The following is a 16,046-nucleotide window of genomic DNA, read 5'->3' on the forward strand; positions in this document are numbered from 1 at the left end:
CGAGATATCCAGAAGCTGTTCCCTTACGCTCTATGAATGCAGTAGCCGTAGCGAATGAATTGGTAAAAATATTCTCTAGGGTGGGAATCCCGAAAGAAATTCTCACTGATCAGGGCACTAATTTTATGTCAGACTGTATTCAGCAACTATATAAATTATTGAAAATCCGTTCAATTAGAACCTCAGTTTTTCATCCTCAAACGGATGGGCTTGTTGAACGATTTAATCAGACTTTGAAAAATATGTTGCGCCGCTTTGTAGATCAAGAAAAACGCAATTGGGCTAAACTGCTTCCCTACTTGCTCTTTGCAGTTCGCGAGGTACCACAATCCTCAACGGGGTTTTCCCCGTTTGAGCTCTTGTATGGTCGGCAGCCGCGGGGTATCTTGGATCTCATAAGAGAAGGCTGGGAAGAACAGTCAAAGGAGTCTAAAAATGTAGTAAAATATGTGTTGCAGTTACGCAATCGCTTAGAATTAGTCGGTCGATTGGCACATGACAATCTCAAAGTGGCACAGCAGAAGCAGCAGCAAAGCTACAATAAAAATGCAAGAATTAGGAACTTTCGACCTGGAGATAAAGTGTTGTTATTGTTGCCCTCATCGGACTCTAAGTTGTTTGCTAAATGGCAGGGTCCCTTTCAGGTTATTCGAGCAATTGGTAAAGTCAATTATGAGATCCGACAGCCTGGGCGTCGGGAAGAAAGTCAAATTTATCATGTTAATCTCCTGAAACCGTGGAAAGAACGGGAAGTCCATTTTATATCTCCTGTACAGGAGGGAGAGGATTTTGGACCCTCAATTGAGCCAGAGTTAGCAATTGAGGTCCCGATGGGGGAACAATTAACTCCTGATCAGCGTGAAGAGGTAAGCAATCTAATTAATATGTTCAGTGATGTGTTTTCTAACGTGCCTGGAAGAACGCATTTGATCGAACATGCTATTATCACTCCGCCAGGTCTAAGAGTTAGACAGAGACCGTATCGCATTCCAGAGAGTCGGAGAGATTCTGTTCGAAGGGAGGTGGAGTGTATGTTGAAACTTGGGGTAATTGAACCTTCCCGAAGTGAGTGGTGTAGCCCAATAGTACCAATAGACAAGCCAGATGGGTCACTACGATTATGTATCGATTTTAGGAGGGTGAATGCTATCTCCAAGTTTGATGCATATCCCATGCCTCGAGTAGATGAACTCTTAGACAAACTGGGGCAAGCTCGGTTTATTTCAACTCTGGATCTGACGAAAGGATATTGGCAAATTCCATTAACGAAAGCCTCTCGTGAGAAAACGGCATTTTCAACCCCAGAGGGTCTTTTTCAATTTTGTACTATGCCGTTCGGACTTCATGGAGCGCCTGCTACTTTTCAGAGACTAATGGACAAGGTTTTACAACCTCATCGAGAGTATGCAGCTGCGTATATCGATGATGTAGTCATTTATAGTTCTTCCTGGAGAGAACATTTGACTAGATTAGAAGCCGTCTTACAGTCTCTGAGGAGGGCGGGGCTCACAGCGAACATGGCAAAGTGCGCTATTGGAAAAGAAGAAACTAAATATTTAGGTTTCATAATGGGTAAGGGTAGAGTGAAACCGTTGGTTTCAAAAGTCCAGGCTTTGTTGGATTCACCGGTACCTACCACGAAAACCCAGGTGAGATCACTGTTAGGGTTGGCTGGTTATTACCGCCGCTTTATTCCACACTTTTCCACTATAGCCGCCCCTCTCACTGATCTCACTAAAAAGAACGCTCCAAATAAAATTAAGTGGAGTGCAGAGTGTCAGACAGCCTTTGAATCTATTAAAACTAATTTGAGTCAGGCCCCAGCATTAATAAGCCCGGATTTCAGCCGAGAGTTCGTCCTGCAGACAGATGCATCGCAGACTGGTCTGGGGGCGGTTCTGTCCCAGGAGAGAGATGGTATAGAACACCCGATACTATACATCAGTCGGAAGTTACTGCCCAGAGAACAGAGGTATTCGGTAGTGGAGAAAGAATGCCTGGCAGTGAAATGGGCAGTGGAATCTTTAAAATACTATCTTCTGGGACGACCTTTTGTACTCATCACAGATCACGCTTCTTTAAAGTGGTTAGACACGATGAAGGATTCAAACGCTAGGATTACGCGGTGGTACCTGGCGCTCCAACCCTTCGCCTTTCAAATAAGGTATTGTGCGGGTAAGTTACATCAAAATGCTGATTTTTTTTCCCGGGAGGGAGGAAAAAGGGAAGGGTTAGAGGTTTCCGAGTGTTCCTTCGGCTCCACTCTGAGGGGTGGGATATGTGATGAGTCAAAGGGATTTCGGTCTGTGATTCAGCCTCCCGACAGTAGATGGCATCAAACCAACTCGGGACTTCCCTTACCAAGATCTCGTGACCATGGCAAAAGTCATCTTTTGAGGGGCGGCACCTTGGTGAGGGGCGGAAGTACGAGTATGTAAATTCCAGCCACTGGAGTCAAGTGAAGGATAAGGACACTTGTCAGTTGGGGATTGGTGTTCCACTGACTACAGAGGCGGGACATTACATACTAAAGGGAACGTACTACTGTGTTCGGGGTTGGTCCGAAAGTAAAATAGGAGGAGTAACGGGTGGAGGGAGAGACTGGTTTGATACAGCGGGATTTTTAAAACAAAAAAAAAAAACACTAACATTTCTTTTGTCTTTTTTTGTTTATGTATGGTTCGCCACGAAGACGATTAAAGACGAGTCATCACGGTTTGTTTTGGATTTCACCCCTGCACTCCTTCCCTCACACCATTTTGTTTTCTTTTGTTATTTAATTATTTTGTTGTGTAAAGATAATAAAAATAAATTATTTTATTTCTGTACACATAAATTACTGTCTGGACATTCCATTTAATACACTCTCGCCTCACACATGCACACAGTTTGCACAGGAAGTGGTGTAAGTGAGAGCTGATGGCTTTTCCTGGTTTTCGCAACTTGCAGCTCTGGATGACGCATGGCAATGTTCTTGAGCTAAAACATCATGTGAAGGGTTTGGGCACAAACCTTGTAACTCACAGTACAAGGACAGGGAAGTGCAATAAAGTACAGGGAAACTGTGGTAAAGCATAGGGAAGCATTGTAAAGCACAGAGAGGTCTGGTAAAGCATAGGGAAGCAGTGTAAAGCACACAGAGGTCTGGGAAAGCATTGGGAAGCATTGTAAAGCACAGAGAGGTCTGGTAAAGCATAGGGAAGCATTGTAAAGCACAGAGAGGTCTGGTAAAGCATAGGGAAGCATTGTAAAGCACAGAGAGGTCTGGTAAAGCATAGGGAAGCATTGTAAAGCACAGAGAGGTCTGGTAAAGCATAGGGAAGCATTGTAAAACACAGAGAGGTCTGGTAAAGCATAGGGAAGCATTGTAAAGCACAGAGAGGTCTGGTAAAGCATAGGGAAGCATTGTAAAGCACAGAGAGGTCTGGTAAAGCATAGGGAAGCATTGTAAAGCACAGAGAGGTCTGGTAAAGCATAGGGAAGCATTGTAAAGCACAGAGAGGTCTGGTAAAGCATAGGGAAGCATTGTAAAGCACAGAGAGGTCTGGTAAAGCATAGGGAAGCATTGTAAAGTACAGAGAGGTCTGGTAAAGCATAGGGAAGCATTGTAAAGCACAGAGAGGTCTGGTAAAGCATAGGGAAGCATTGTAAAGCACAGAGAGGTCTGGGAAAGCATAGGGAAGCATTGTAAAGCACAGAGAGGTCTGGTAAAGCACAGGGAAGCATTGTAAAGCACAGAGAGGTCTGGTAAAGCGACGGATTTCTTCCTCCCTCCTCCCTTGGCTATGAGATTGTTGTTTCTTTAACAGCACTTCAGGGTTGTTCTTTGATCTGTTAAAAACCACAATTACCCAGACTGCAGAACATCTTCTAGAGTTTGCTGCTCAGTAATCATTCCCCAGGCCCCCCCCCCTCCGCAAACAGGGAAACAGCCCTGACATAAAGGAGCATGGGCGCTCATTGAGGAGCGCTCTGGGGAAACTCCCTGAGGGGCATGTTTCAGTGAGGGAAGGGAAATTCTGCAATATCCAGTGGGTTACCAAATCATGCAAAAACGCTGAATGGAACTCAGATGTAATGTAGATCAAACCTACAACGAAACAGACACAATTGGATCAATGGAACTAAACCGAGGGTCTTAAACGGGTTAATTGTTCAAATGCCTGATGCATTCCCAGCTGAAGTGTAAGCATGAATTCAGGGGACTGACAAGCCTTCCTTCACCCGTGAATGTTGACAACACAATTTCCAGCAGAGCTTGCAAAGCCCCTTTGGTAGCCCCAGGCACAGGACTTGGCTGGCTGCACTGTTTGTTTTAGGAGAGGCAGGGGCTTAACTGAATGATTAAAGGCAATTGCAATAAGCCAAGTTGGTTTCCGCACATCCTACTGACAGGAACACTTTGCATGAAGTGTCTCGAATCACTTTGCATGTGTGGTTAATTAATAAATAAACAGACTCTTACACATCATTCCAATGTGATTATGCATAGTCGCAATGTACTGTGCAAATCTTTCTGCAAGCTATAACCCTGACCCCCTTTCTGATACAATTGTGTACTTAACTATATCGTGCAGAAAGATTTCCACAGTAAAGCACATTGCAACGACGCAGAATGACATTATAATGCACAAGTGGATTAACTATCCACTATGTAAACACCAGAGCCAGCTGGAGATTCTGTTAACAATAAGTGCACTTGAAAAAAAGATGAGAACAATGAATTAAAAAGTCCTAATTAAGCTAATCTGTTCAATTGAGGGTTCAAATGATTAAGAATGAAAGCCAGACAGACACACAGAGGGGGGTCCCTGGACCAGGCGTGGGACGTCCTGTTCTGCATCCTGTGTTGGGGCTCAGGAAAAGGGAGGTGGGTGGAGAGCAGTGGCGCCTCAGAAGGGTGGGGATTCTTTGCATGGTTTAGTTATTTAGTTGATGGAGAAGATAAGGAGCAAACAGGATGAGCTGTGATCGGAAGATCTCTGGCTGTATGTTGTTTTTTTGCAAAGCCTGGCAGTGTCTTCATCTGCTGGGCAGTCAGTTGTTCTGTCAGTTTGGCCACTTCATGACGTTTGCAGCATTTCCAGTCACTTTACTGAAAATCTGCAATGAAATCCATGCTAGTGTTTATCTGGGGGTTATTGCTGGTTATTACAACAGGTAAGCATATTATTATTATTATTATTATTATTATTATTATTATTATTATTATTATTATTATTATTATTTTTTATTATTATTATTATTATTATTATTATAAGTTAATACACTAGCTTGCACATTCATTAGAACACCCCGTTGCTTCTGTAGTTTTGATTTGTTGGGTGTTATGAAATCAAACCACTGGAACTGAAAATCTGGGGAAAGAGGCAAATTAGTGCTGGTCACATTTAACTGATGTCTTCAACAGGCCACCCGTGCAATTCATTTCAAACAGCAAGAGAAAAGGAACACAGGGCCACACACGATAAAACGAAGGAGACTTTTCAGAAGCTGCCTAATTAATTAAAGCACAAAGCAGCCTGACACGTTCACACAGGAGAGCCTATCGTTTCTCTATCCCTGATTGCTGAGTGGAAATGGAGGTTTTCATGCAGGCGGGTGTATAAAGGAGATCGATGACGGATCTTCTAATCGATTTGCACTCTGCTGTCTGCACTGTTGTACGGGTAGTGTAGGAACCTGAGCAAGTCTATCACTTGGTGTGAAATATAAAGCTGGGTTGAACACAAAGCCACTTTTAACAGTTGCTTGAAAGCTGGTTGCAGGAGACCAGCGGGAGACCTAGTCTGAGGTTGCTGTATCAAACTCGCAAGACCCCCCTGGTGTGGCACGCAGCGTCCTGAAACCCAGTCTCCTGAAACCCAGTCCCACCAAGCCAGGAAGCAGCTCTGTTTTCCCTCAGCTTAACATTCTGAGGATGGAGCAAGGATCTGTCCAGACACCAGACCGTGTGTGTATGTAAATAAATTAACCAACTTTCATTTTTATTTTAGAAACCAGAGTGGAGATCATGCCATCTCTTGGATATATTGAACTGAATGAGTCCAAGGTGTTCGTCTGTGTAGGTCTGTATTGTATTCGTTACTTTTCCCATGGTTATATCACACAATTAACATAGCTTGCTAAGTTCTGTAATAACGTTAATTCCCAGTTACACGATGTAAGGTCACCTAATAATACCCTGCAGACTTCTCGACATGCCCAGTCGGACAGGGCGCCTGCGTATCACGACGCAGTTAAAAATAACTCCTCTGTGTTGCTTTTCAGTGGAGGGCGCTGTGCAGGAGATGAAGTGGTTGCACCCCAGCGGAAAAGAAATCAGAGATAGGGAGGACGAGCGCCTCCAGGTGGAACAAGCAGACAAGATCGTCTCCAAACTGGTGATCAGAGACGCGCAGCTGCAGGATGCGGGGAGATATCAGTGTGTGTGCCGATTTGACGAGAGCTACGCCGAGACCGCCGCTGTCACGGTTACCGTCGTCCGTAAGAAACCCTGTTTATTTCCGTTAGGGTTCCCTGTAAGTCAGGAATTCTTTCAACTGGAATAAAACCACAGAAACAAGGCTATCCTTGTTTCGCCCTTCCTTACAATATTACTGGCGATAAATAAACCAATGACTGTGAGCGTCGGGCAAGCGAGCCGTTCGGAGCAGCTCAGTGAAAGAAACCACTAACAGCGTGGTCTGCTCCACGCTCTCTCTCTCTCTCTCTCTGGGTAGCTCAGAGCAGATTTCATCAATGATTGAGGAGGCTGTGTGGTCCAGTGGTCCAAGAAACCGGCTTATAACCAGGTGGTCCCCGGTTCAAATCCAGCTCCGTCCTCACTGTGTAACCCTGAGCGAGTCACTTCACCTCCTTGTGCTGTGTCTTTGGGGTGAGACGTTGTTGTAAGTGACTCTGCAGCTGACGCATAGCTCACACACCCTAGTCTCGTATCTTGTAAAGCGCTTTGTGATAGTGGTCCACTATGAAAGGTACAATATAAAGATTATTATTATTATTGTTATTATAATCAGCTGCGGAGTCACTTACAACAACATCTCACCCGACAGAGATGAAGCACCTTCCTCAGGGTCACAAAGCCAGTGGCTGAGCCGTGATTTGAACCTCCTGGTATCAAGCCCTTGTCTTTAAACCACCAGACCACACAGCCTCCTATGTGATCAGCCTGAGCGGAGAAAATTCTCGCTCTGAGCCGTTTGGCTGCTTAACGCTTCCAGTCTGACAGCCTAGTTTAACAGACCTGTAAGATACTTCACCTGTAAGACTGAATCTCACCATTGTCTTATTGCAGTGAGGGGCTAGTGTTGCAGGGGGCACTGTTTAACGGTTACACTCTGGTATACCAGCTGTGCTTAGAGAGAAGTTTAAAACGCTGACGTGGCAGATCCAGTCTGAAGCACAGTCTTGTTCCGTCTTCACCGGTGACCTCCTGCTTCTCGCCGCAGAAAAGCCAACCTTTCTGAATCCCAAAACGTACCACGAGTTCCTGGAAGGTTCGGAGGCGTTCGTCCCATGTGATGTCACCGGGATCCCTCAGCCCCTCGTCACCTGGAAGCACAAAGGAAGGGATGTGATGCACACAGAGGACGGTACGTTGCACACTGTAAAATAATTTTAATATCACTTCAGACAGACTGAGACAAAAAAAAAAAAAAAAAGATATCGACAGCCTGCTTGATCAGGAGATCACCAGAACGCAGCAAAAAAAAAAAAAAAAAAACCCAATGAACAGGCAGCTGTTGATGTAGAACCTCCCAGTACAGGAAAAAGATCGTGAACCAAATGCATTTTCAACAGACACCCCAGTGTGCGGTGCTCTGTGCCACCTTGCTTGAGAAGTCTGTGTCACTTCTGCCGTCCCATTATAGTCCTGTCATTTCAGTCTGGTGATAATGAGCTCAGGGGGGCATTAAACAGGGGTGATGAAGCTTCATATATATATATATATATATATGATATATATATATATATATAGATTGTGTAAAAATAATTGTGTCTCTTTCCGAAGGTCGCTTCCTGCTGACTGCCCAGGGTCTCCTGATTCAGGGGGTCCGGGGGTCTGACCAGGGCCTCTATCGGTGCGAGGGGCGGATTGTGGACAGGGGGGAGGTGCAGAGTTTGGATATCTCTGTGGTGGTGAACGGTAAGAGATAATCGATCCGGAGAGCTACCTGTTTCCGTTATCGTTTACCAGCGTCATTAAAGAGATCTTTCATTTAGCGTTAAACTGTGCGTCATTTAGAATGGGTTTTATTCGCGGTATGACTGGTAGAAAATGGCTTGACTGGCCTTCGTCTCTGCTGATTAGTTTTTTAATTTGATTAGTAATTGCCTAAATCTATAATGCTGTTGAATTTTAATTATGTGATCTACCCTTTCAGACCCACAAGATTACAATAACCTGATTGGTCGATTTATTCCCCCCCTTCTAGTTCCCCCCACTGTCCGGATTCGAGAGGGGAAGGTCAATGTGACGGCTGGCTCCGGCGTCAATGTCTCCTTGGCCTGTTTGGTAAATGGACACCCCCATCCTTACATCAGCTGGATCAGGTAGCCAACCTGCAATGGCTCTGTCCAATCAAACTGCCAGAGCTACAGCTGTTCAAATAAAAAAAAAAAAAACATAATTTAGATCTTTTATTTAACATCACATAATCAAGGAAACTACAAAATGATTTCGCAAATAAGTCTACCGGAAAGCCATAAGAGTATTTAGATTTCTCAGTTTTTTGCTGTCAGTTTTTCAGTTAAGTAGTAAAACTCCAAAGCGCTTCGTTGTGTAATTCACTCGACTTCATGAAACTAAACGAGTTTGTTCTATAGAGGGTAATGCTGTGTGTGCGACATTCCCATACGTTGGTGTCTCTCAGGGACGGAGGTCCTGTTGTGGCTGAACCCGGGCGGTTTGGGTTTAACTCGGACCAGAGCGTTCTGACAATCTACGCAGTGGAGAAGGCGGACGAGGGACAATACACCTGCACAGCCACCAACAAAATCAACAGCTCCCGTGACGATGTGACCCTGCACGTGACGGGTACATTTGCACCTGTACCTTTTTGGAGACCTCTTAATCCTTCAACGGGATGTAGCCCTTCTAAAAGTTTCCTATAGCAAAAAGCTTCCTTCAGTCAAGAAACTCAATAGATGATCTCTTAAAGCACTAGATTTTACATTATTCTTTTTAGACTACAGTCTTTGTTTATTGACTTTGCCTTTGGAGGTACGACCTGTCTATAAAATTAGCTTACAGATAAGTGGAGAGGCTGACTGTAGGAAAGCCACAGGTCGGGGGGGGGGGGTACAGGACAGCTGCCCCCCCCCCCCCCAGACGAAGCCAGAAAGCAGGTGCAGGTTGGGAGGACGACAAGGTCATCGTAATGGATTGCTAAAGGAAGGCGGGCCATCGGCGAGTTCATTTTTCATCAGACCGAGAGCTTGGGATTTAAAGCAGTGGGTGTGTTACTAATGTAATTTTTGGGTGGTTTCTTGCAGCCAATCAAACAGAAGAGGAGGTGCCTTCACCCCACAGCACCGGGCACACCGTGCAAGCGACCGGCGGGCAAGCCGCTACAGTCGGTACCCTGGACCTTATGAAGGCTCAGCGGAAGGAGCAGTTGGCGGTTCTGCAAAGCCTGGCTGCGCAGCAGGAGATCCTGGTGCGGAGAGTGGCAGAGATTGGGGCCGAGATCAGCCAGCTCACTGCGACCTTGCTCCCTGTTCTGCACAGTCTGAGCCCTCCGGAGAAAGCCCACGACTAACGGCTACTGCCGCGTCCCGGTCTGATCGCAGGACACGGACGGAAGACGAGTGGGTTTGCGTTAGAGGTGCTTCTTATCAGAAGTGCAATTATCAGCAACCTCTTGAGAAAACCCAGTCAAATGTATACCGCTCCAGCCTTTACATCACCCTCTAGAATGAACAAACTTTGCTTCATAAAGTCGTAAAAAAAACAGTGTCTGTCTTTTTTTTTTTTGTTGTTGTTGTATCAGATGACCATGGTTAATTGTTGACCATATTTCATTCCTTTTAATGAAAACCAAAAGCTTTTTTGTGATGCCAGCAGATTGTTATCACAAAGAGCGCTCCCGAAGCGCTTCTGGAGCTCGGCCACTAGACGAGAACACAGCAAGCCAAGTGAAGACAATGGCTTGCTGGCACGCATTGGCGTGACTGCCTTTCAGTTTTGGTTTATATAGCGAGCGTTTCGAAGAACCGGCTCTTTTAATCACAACTTTGAAAGGTAACATTGGTATTTGCCAGCATTTCCTTGCAGCTGTTCTTTGGAACTATCGATAAGAAAACTGAAATTAGATTATCTAAAGATCTGGGGATCGAAAGGACAACAACGGAATCCAAAGCAATCATAAAACTTCATTTAAAAAAAATCAGCACCAACTGCTGCTGCAGAGTCACTTCCAACAGGACCTCGTTTGTTTTGATGACAGATTGATTTCTCTTAAAAAGGACTAGAACCTGTGACTTGACGTCAGCTGGCGCTTAAGGTATAATAAAAGGTGAGAACGTTGTTTAATAAAGCGGGTTTCCATGGGAACAATGTTTTTAGGTGTTCTTCAGCATGATGTTTGTGTGCCATTCTCGCGTCAGGAATCTCTTAATATTAAGGGGAGAAGGGAGACGCGACACCTGGGATCGCACTAAACACACAATCATTGCAACCACACGCTTTCGAGAAGTCAAAGAACTCCTTCTTCAGCTGAACTTCCCCTTTTCTAACAAAAAACACACCTTCGAGAAAGCGATATCATTTAAACCCACTAGAACGTGATTATTTGCAGGCCGGAGCATTTCAATAGCGGCTTACACATCATGGCAAACCCAGAGGGCTCAAGCCAAATGCTCAATTACAAAATAGCCCGTTTAATATTGTACAGGCCTAGTCTGGTGTTTGGTTCTGTTTATGGAATTTTGAGAGAACTGTTTTATTATTATTATTATTATTATTATTATTATATATAGTCAATGTTTCTAAACGCTGGGGCCGTAAATCAGCCTTTCTCGTTTAATTTCTAAAACACGTCTCTATATGACTCTTAAACTCGTTATTAAAGGGAATTGCACAGGATACGGTGCAATCGATTCAAACTGCATTTTCGCATTGCCTTGATGGTAATGTCCTGCTGCCGGGAAGCGGGCCAGAAAGCAGGGGAATTCAAAACTGCAAAAAACGCTGACTGCCTTTGATAGACGGTCGTTAGGTTCTGGAGCCACCTGGTGGACAAAGCATGAAACAACAACTGCAGAAAACAGCCCCCGAGCCCCCTCCACGGCCCACGCCCATTCTATCCACGTTCTCGCGTGAAAAAAGGGGTATTTAAAACCAAGGCTCTAAATTTAACCCTTTCCTGGGTTCATTTAATACACACACAACAAAAACACTATTCAATATATTTTTACCACGGCCGACCAAAGCTGGCCACACTGTCAATCTTTGTAAATAAGCCCTGTTCTGAAGGGGTGACCCCCTCTCAATTACTGAGCTAGACTCTGAATTGAACAGAAACTTTGCTCAATTAGGCAGTTTTTTTAATTTGGTTTTCAGCTCTTCAACAGTTGCAGATTTCAAATTAGCAGTAACATTTAATGAGTAACTTGAACTCTGCAACTTTATTATTATTATTATTTTTTTTAGTAGCCGAGAACAATTAAAAAGTTCTAATTAAGCAAACGAGGGGTTCCAGTAAGGGTCCAGTCTCGAGCTCAGCTGGAGGACACAGGGGGTTCCCCAGGACTGGGCTGCCCTGATTTCTACAGTGCCAACATGAAATGTCACCAACATGCTTAGTGTGGATGGTGGAAATAAATAAAGAAAGAAAGAAATAAAGCTAGAATCTTTTTTTTTTTTTTTTTTTTTTTAATAACTGGATTTTTTTTTTATTTCAAATCTCAGGCAATTATTATTTTTACTATTATTATTGATTTTTTTTTTTTTTTTTTTTTTTTTTTTTTTTTTACAATTAAACTTGATTTAAAAAAAAAAAAAAAAAAAAACCCATATTATTATAAACAGAAGCGAGTGTCGAGCCTTCAACGGCTCTCCTGTAACGATGAGTAAGCCCTGTAAGCCCAGGAAGGGGGTCTCAGTTGCTATGCACCAGGGTGACGAACAGGAAGAGGGAGCACATAGAGATGGCTCCGGTCAGCACTCCTTTCACAAGCAGAGCCGTCCAGCTGCCCAGCAGAAACATGTGAACAAAGAGCCTGCCGGGACAGGAGATGAAACGGCATCAGCGACACTCTGACCCCAAATAAACCACCGTGCATTTTCAGAGCAGTCAACGCTGTGCCTCCCAAATACATTATTATTATTATTATTATTATTATTATTATTATGATGATCAGTAGTCATTTAGCAGAAGAAGTAGGTTTCATTTCAAATCCAGAGACTAGTGGGGTGAACTATGCATCACCAACAGCTGCTGCTGCCCCCCCCCCCCCCCCCCCCTCGAGCACACTCACTCCATGAGGAAAGCCTTGTACACACAGAGCCCCAGCAGTGCAGTTACAGGCAACCGGAAACTCTTGGGCAGGTCATAGCGCGTGAACATCCACACCACAGAGGCCATGGCAACATAGTGAACCTGCAGAGAGAGAGAGAGGGAGAGGGAGAGATTACACTGTGAGCCCGGAGAAACTTGACTCTGTACCCTAGACACAGACACACAGACAGACTGACAGTCAGACAGGGGAGAGACTGAATCACAGACCCAGGTTCACCTTCCTGCTGTACAAAAGCACTGAGAAAATCAGACAGAAGTGTTCTAGCGAGCTGGCAGAGAGAGAAGGGGAGGCGGGGGTTAATATTTTACCACACAGCAGTGTCGCCCAGTCCAGGTTTTACTAGCAGCTTGATCAGCCCCCAGTGTGTCTAGCTAACAAGCTCAGGTGCATACAGAAGCAGCAGTTTGTATCTGATCAGACGAAAGGGGGAGGCGTACCAGACTGATGTTGGAGTCGAAGCTCATCTGAATGTATCTCCAGTCGAACTCGATCCCACGAGCTCCGACCCACAGAGGAATGCACCTGCACAAGAGAGACAGCAGAGACAGCAGAGAGGAGAAAGAGAGGATTAGAGAGCCCTCTCTTTAACACTGCGGTCTGTATTGCATATTACGGACTGGCTCCTCGTAGCACCTGGACATGACGAGCTCCGCGGTCGACCAGCCCATCGCTGCCACCATGATCTTATACTCGCCCTTGCCAGCGTTCCAGGACATGACCAGGTGCAGCCCCAGCAGATCAGCCAGGTCCACTGTGGCCTTCATGAACTCCTGGAGAGAGAGAGAGAGAGAGAGAGAGAGAGAGAGAGAAAGCAGAGACAGAGAGAGAGAGAGAGAGAGAGAGAGAGAGCAGAGACAGAGATCAGTATGAGGGGCTCAGAGCAATAAGGCACGGTCACAGGATTATTGGGCTTAGAAGCTCACTGCGGCAGCCAGTCCTGGGGTTCAGAGCTCCCCTCAGTGAAGTCTAGTATTATTAATATTGCAATGATCAGGAGCCAGGAGTTTGAGCAGGGTTAGAAACTCACACTAGCCCTGCTGCTGCTGCACCCAGTCCTGGGGTTCAGAGCTCCCCTCAATGAAGTCTAGTATTATTAATATTGCAATGATCAGGAGCCAGGAGTTTGAGCAGGGTTAGAAACTCACACTAGCCCTGCTGCTGCTGCACCCAGTCCTGGGGTTCAGAGCTCCCCCGAGCACATCTGTAAAAACGTTTCAAGCATAACACGAAGTTGTATGGATAATAAATAACATTTGAGACTGTTTAAACTGAACACTCACGCCAACAAAATCATAAACCCCAGCGCCTCCCTCCCACGTCGGAAAAAAGGTGGCCAGGAACAGCATCTGTGAAGAGCCAAGGCAGACAGGGATTACTCACCAACACTCAAAATACTGGATTGTTATTTGCCAATAAACTGTTTGCAGAGAATGACCTTGTGATGCTCGTCTCCTTCCTCGTGTATTATACAGGCAGGGATGGAAATAAGACTCCTATTGCATAGCAGTTTAACCCTTTCCAGGTTTTACTATGATTCTGGCTCACCACTGTGTGCTGGTAACAATCTCAGGTGTGTCTTACTAAACTCACAGCAAAACCAGGAATGGATCAACTTGCTATGCAACGGGAGTCTCATTGCCAACCCTGCACAGTGGAAACCTGAGCCTTAAAATCAGAGGGGGTGGCTGTGGCATTATTACCACAGTTTTTCCTGTTTAAAAAGTACAGGAGGTATTTGCAGACGTCCATTCTACCTTGCAGAGCTGAACGAAAAGGTAAGCAGCACCTGCTTGAACACACCTCCAGAATGCATTGTACTCCGATCTGCAGAGAGGAAAGGAAAAAACAACACATAGCGCCTTTCATAGTGGACCACCATCACAAAGCAATCAATGCATAACACAGGGCATAGCACACTCAATACAAACAGCAAAAAACAATGCAAATACATTCAATACAGTCCGTTACAAGGCAAAACAACACTGTAACTTAATTACAGGACATTTCAGCTGGGTTGAAGGTCGACTCCTCTGTTCTTGCAATTCAATCAATTCCTTTCGAAGGGCCGGGGCTTTCAGACATTGCCGCGATGGCCAGACTGCGAGGCCAGTCTAACGGAAAACAGCGGCCTCGGCTGATGTGAATCTGTTTCCAGCGTGTGGAGCTCTGTTTCAAATTCCTAATCGCAATTTTGCTCCGTGACGAGTGTTGTCAGGCTCACAAAACGACCCCCACCCCTCAATTATCACGTCACTTCCAAATGATCAAACAGCCCAAACCCTGTCCTTCTCCAAACAGCACGCAATTGAAATTAAAAGTGAAAGAGTACTCACAGCCCGCTGCACTTGTACGCGATGAAGTAAGGGAAGTATGCTAACGCCAGACAGTTTCCAAAATGGAACAGCGTCATTTTCGGATGATCTTATTATTATTATTATTATTGGAATGCTTGAGGGAAACTCGTTTAATTCCCTATCTGTCACCAGAAACCAATTTACAATGGAAAAAGATGGTCGATTGCTGTCTAGTCAATCTACGATGTGAATCGCGTCAGCACTGCAAACCGTAGATAACGCAATTAACAACGCAGTCAAAAAAAAAACAACGAGACAATTGCACTGCCTTGTTTTACAACCGGCAGCGGTCTAAACCGTAAAACAAATCCGATTATTATCCCATCCAAGTGAGATAAACCACCGTGGGGTGAGAATTAGACCCCAAATCTCCTGTAACTGGGTTCTCCCTGAAAGGGCTGGCTTGTTTGTTGCTTGATTATTCTGTTGGACGAACAAACGGGGTTTATTTCAATTATAAACGACCGAGAAACTAGAAGACACGCCGCCGCCCCTCGGCTTGAGATTCAGCAAATCCTTCCAGGACCGAGCAACACTCCGGAAATGGGTCCTGCTCTCTTATCATTCCGGGAGCAGGTGGGGGAAACACAGACACACGCGATCGAGTTCCGTGGGAAAGCACCCTCCCCTCCCCTCATTTGATATAATATAATAATTTTAATTCCTTTAGTAATCGTAGCATAGAAACAGTATGGTTATAGGCGAGTCGAATCTAGAAAGACGGTATTAAATTACGTCCATAATCTGTTGTACTGTTCTACCAAAACAAATTCTACCAAACAAACGTTTTTAAGAATCGCTCAACCACCCAAAACACCAGAGACACGTTTCTGTTTATAAAATCGCATTCAGCTATTTGTGATTCAATTCGGGTTTTGTTTTGTTTTGTTTTGTTTTTAATAGAAATTACCGGTTTAACTGCAGGAAGCTATGCAGTCACGACTTTCAAAAGCGGCGCGTCGGTTGACATTGTGTTGTATCTGTGGTATAATCTGTTAGACAACGTATGTGGTACAATGTATATTAAGGTATATATATCACACACACACACACACACACACACACACACAAATACACGAAGGTCGGGAGTTTGAGAGTACCAAATGCGAGACAGTATATTAGGAGCACTTCCCGGTGCTTTACAATGCTTCCCTGTTCTTTACCAGA

At 44.8% G+C, this 16,046-nt stretch overlaps 2 protein-coding genes and 1 pseudogene across 3 annotated transcripts; 1 reads left to right on the forward strand and 2 right to left on the reverse strand.

Moving 5' to 3' along the window:
* Positions 1 to 16,046, reverse strand: part of LOC121304198 — a 387,591-nt pseudogene that overhangs the window by 321,919 nt on the left and 49,626 nt on the right.
* On the forward strand, positions 4,898 to 9,958 carry LOC121304230 (neural cell adhesion molecule 1-A-like). The gene is made up of 8 exons (XM_041235242.1): positions 4,898 to 5,160; positions 5,997 to 6,068; positions 6,271 to 6,486; positions 7,452 to 7,595; positions 8,015 to 8,149; positions 8,439 to 8,556; positions 8,877 to 9,040; positions 9,499 to 9,958. The coding sequence occupies exons 1-8, from the start codon at positions 5,109 to 5,111 to the stop codon at positions 9,762 to 9,764; spliced, it is 1,167 nt and encodes a 388-aa protein (XP_041091176.1). The 5' UTR covers positions 4,898 to 5,108; the 3' UTR covers positions 9,765 to 9,958.
* Positions 11,993 to 15,433, reverse strand: LOC121304258 (transmembrane protein 147). 2 transcript variants are annotated; one of them, XM_041235284.1, is made up of 7 exons: positions 14,859 to 15,433; positions 14,280 to 14,349; positions 13,806 to 13,871; positions 13,159 to 13,295; positions 12,963 to 13,047; positions 12,484 to 12,605; positions 11,993 to 12,225 (listed from the first exon to the last, which is right to left on the reverse strand). In XM_041235284.1, exons 1-7 carry the CDS (start codon positions 14,933 to 14,935, stop codon positions 12,105 to 12,107), a joined length of 678 nt encoding a protein of 225 aa, XP_041091218.1. In that variant the 5' UTR covers positions 14,936 to 15,433; the 3' UTR covers positions 11,993 to 12,104. The 2 variants fall into 2 exon arrangements, with proteins under 2 accessions (XP_041091218.1, XP_041091219.1); XM_041235285.1 differs by lacking the exon at positions 14,859 to 15,433 and adding an exon at positions 14,523 to 14,852 and having other exon boundaries at positions 11,994 to 12,225.

The sequence above is a fragment of the Polyodon spathula genome, chromosome 37 (assembly GCF_017654505.1).
Source record: "Polyodon spathula isolate WHYD16114869_AA chromosome 37, ASM1765450v1, whole genome shotgun sequence".
Classification (NCBI taxonomy): Eukaryota; Metazoa; Chordata; class Actinopteri; order Acipenseriformes; family Polyodontidae; genus Polyodon; species Polyodon spathula.

What these genes read in the sequence shown, in the direction of transcription:
- LOC121304230 (XM_041235242.1), top strand. Translation starts at nt 5,109, where the DNA reads ATGAAATCCATGCTAGTGTTTATCTGGGGGTTATTGCTGGTTATTACA. An exon ending in ATTGCTGGTTATTACAACAG is followed by an intron (nt 5,161 to 5,996) that starts GTAAGCATATTA and finishes TTTTTATTTTAG; the next exon opens with AAACCAGAGTGGAGATCATG. An exon ending in CAAGGTGTTCGTCTGTGTAG is followed by an intron (nt 6,069 to 6,270) that starts GTCTGTATTGTA and finishes GTTGCTTTTCAG; the next exon opens with TGGAGGGCGCTGTGCAGGAG.
- LOC121304258 (XM_041235284.1), bottom strand. Translation starts at nt 14,935, where the DNA reads ATGACGCTGTTCCATTTTGGAAACTGTCTGGCGTTAGCATACTTCCCT. An exon ending in GCGTACAAGTGCAGCGGGCT is followed by an intron (nt 14,350 to 14,858) that starts GTGAGTACTCTT and finishes TCCTCTCTGCAG; the next exon opens with ATCGGAGTACAATGCATTCT. An exon ending in GGGTTTATGATTTTGTTGGC is followed by an intron (nt 13,296 to 13,805) that starts GTGAGTGTTCAG and finishes CTCTCTCTCCAG; the next exon opens with GAGTTCATGAAGGCCACAGT.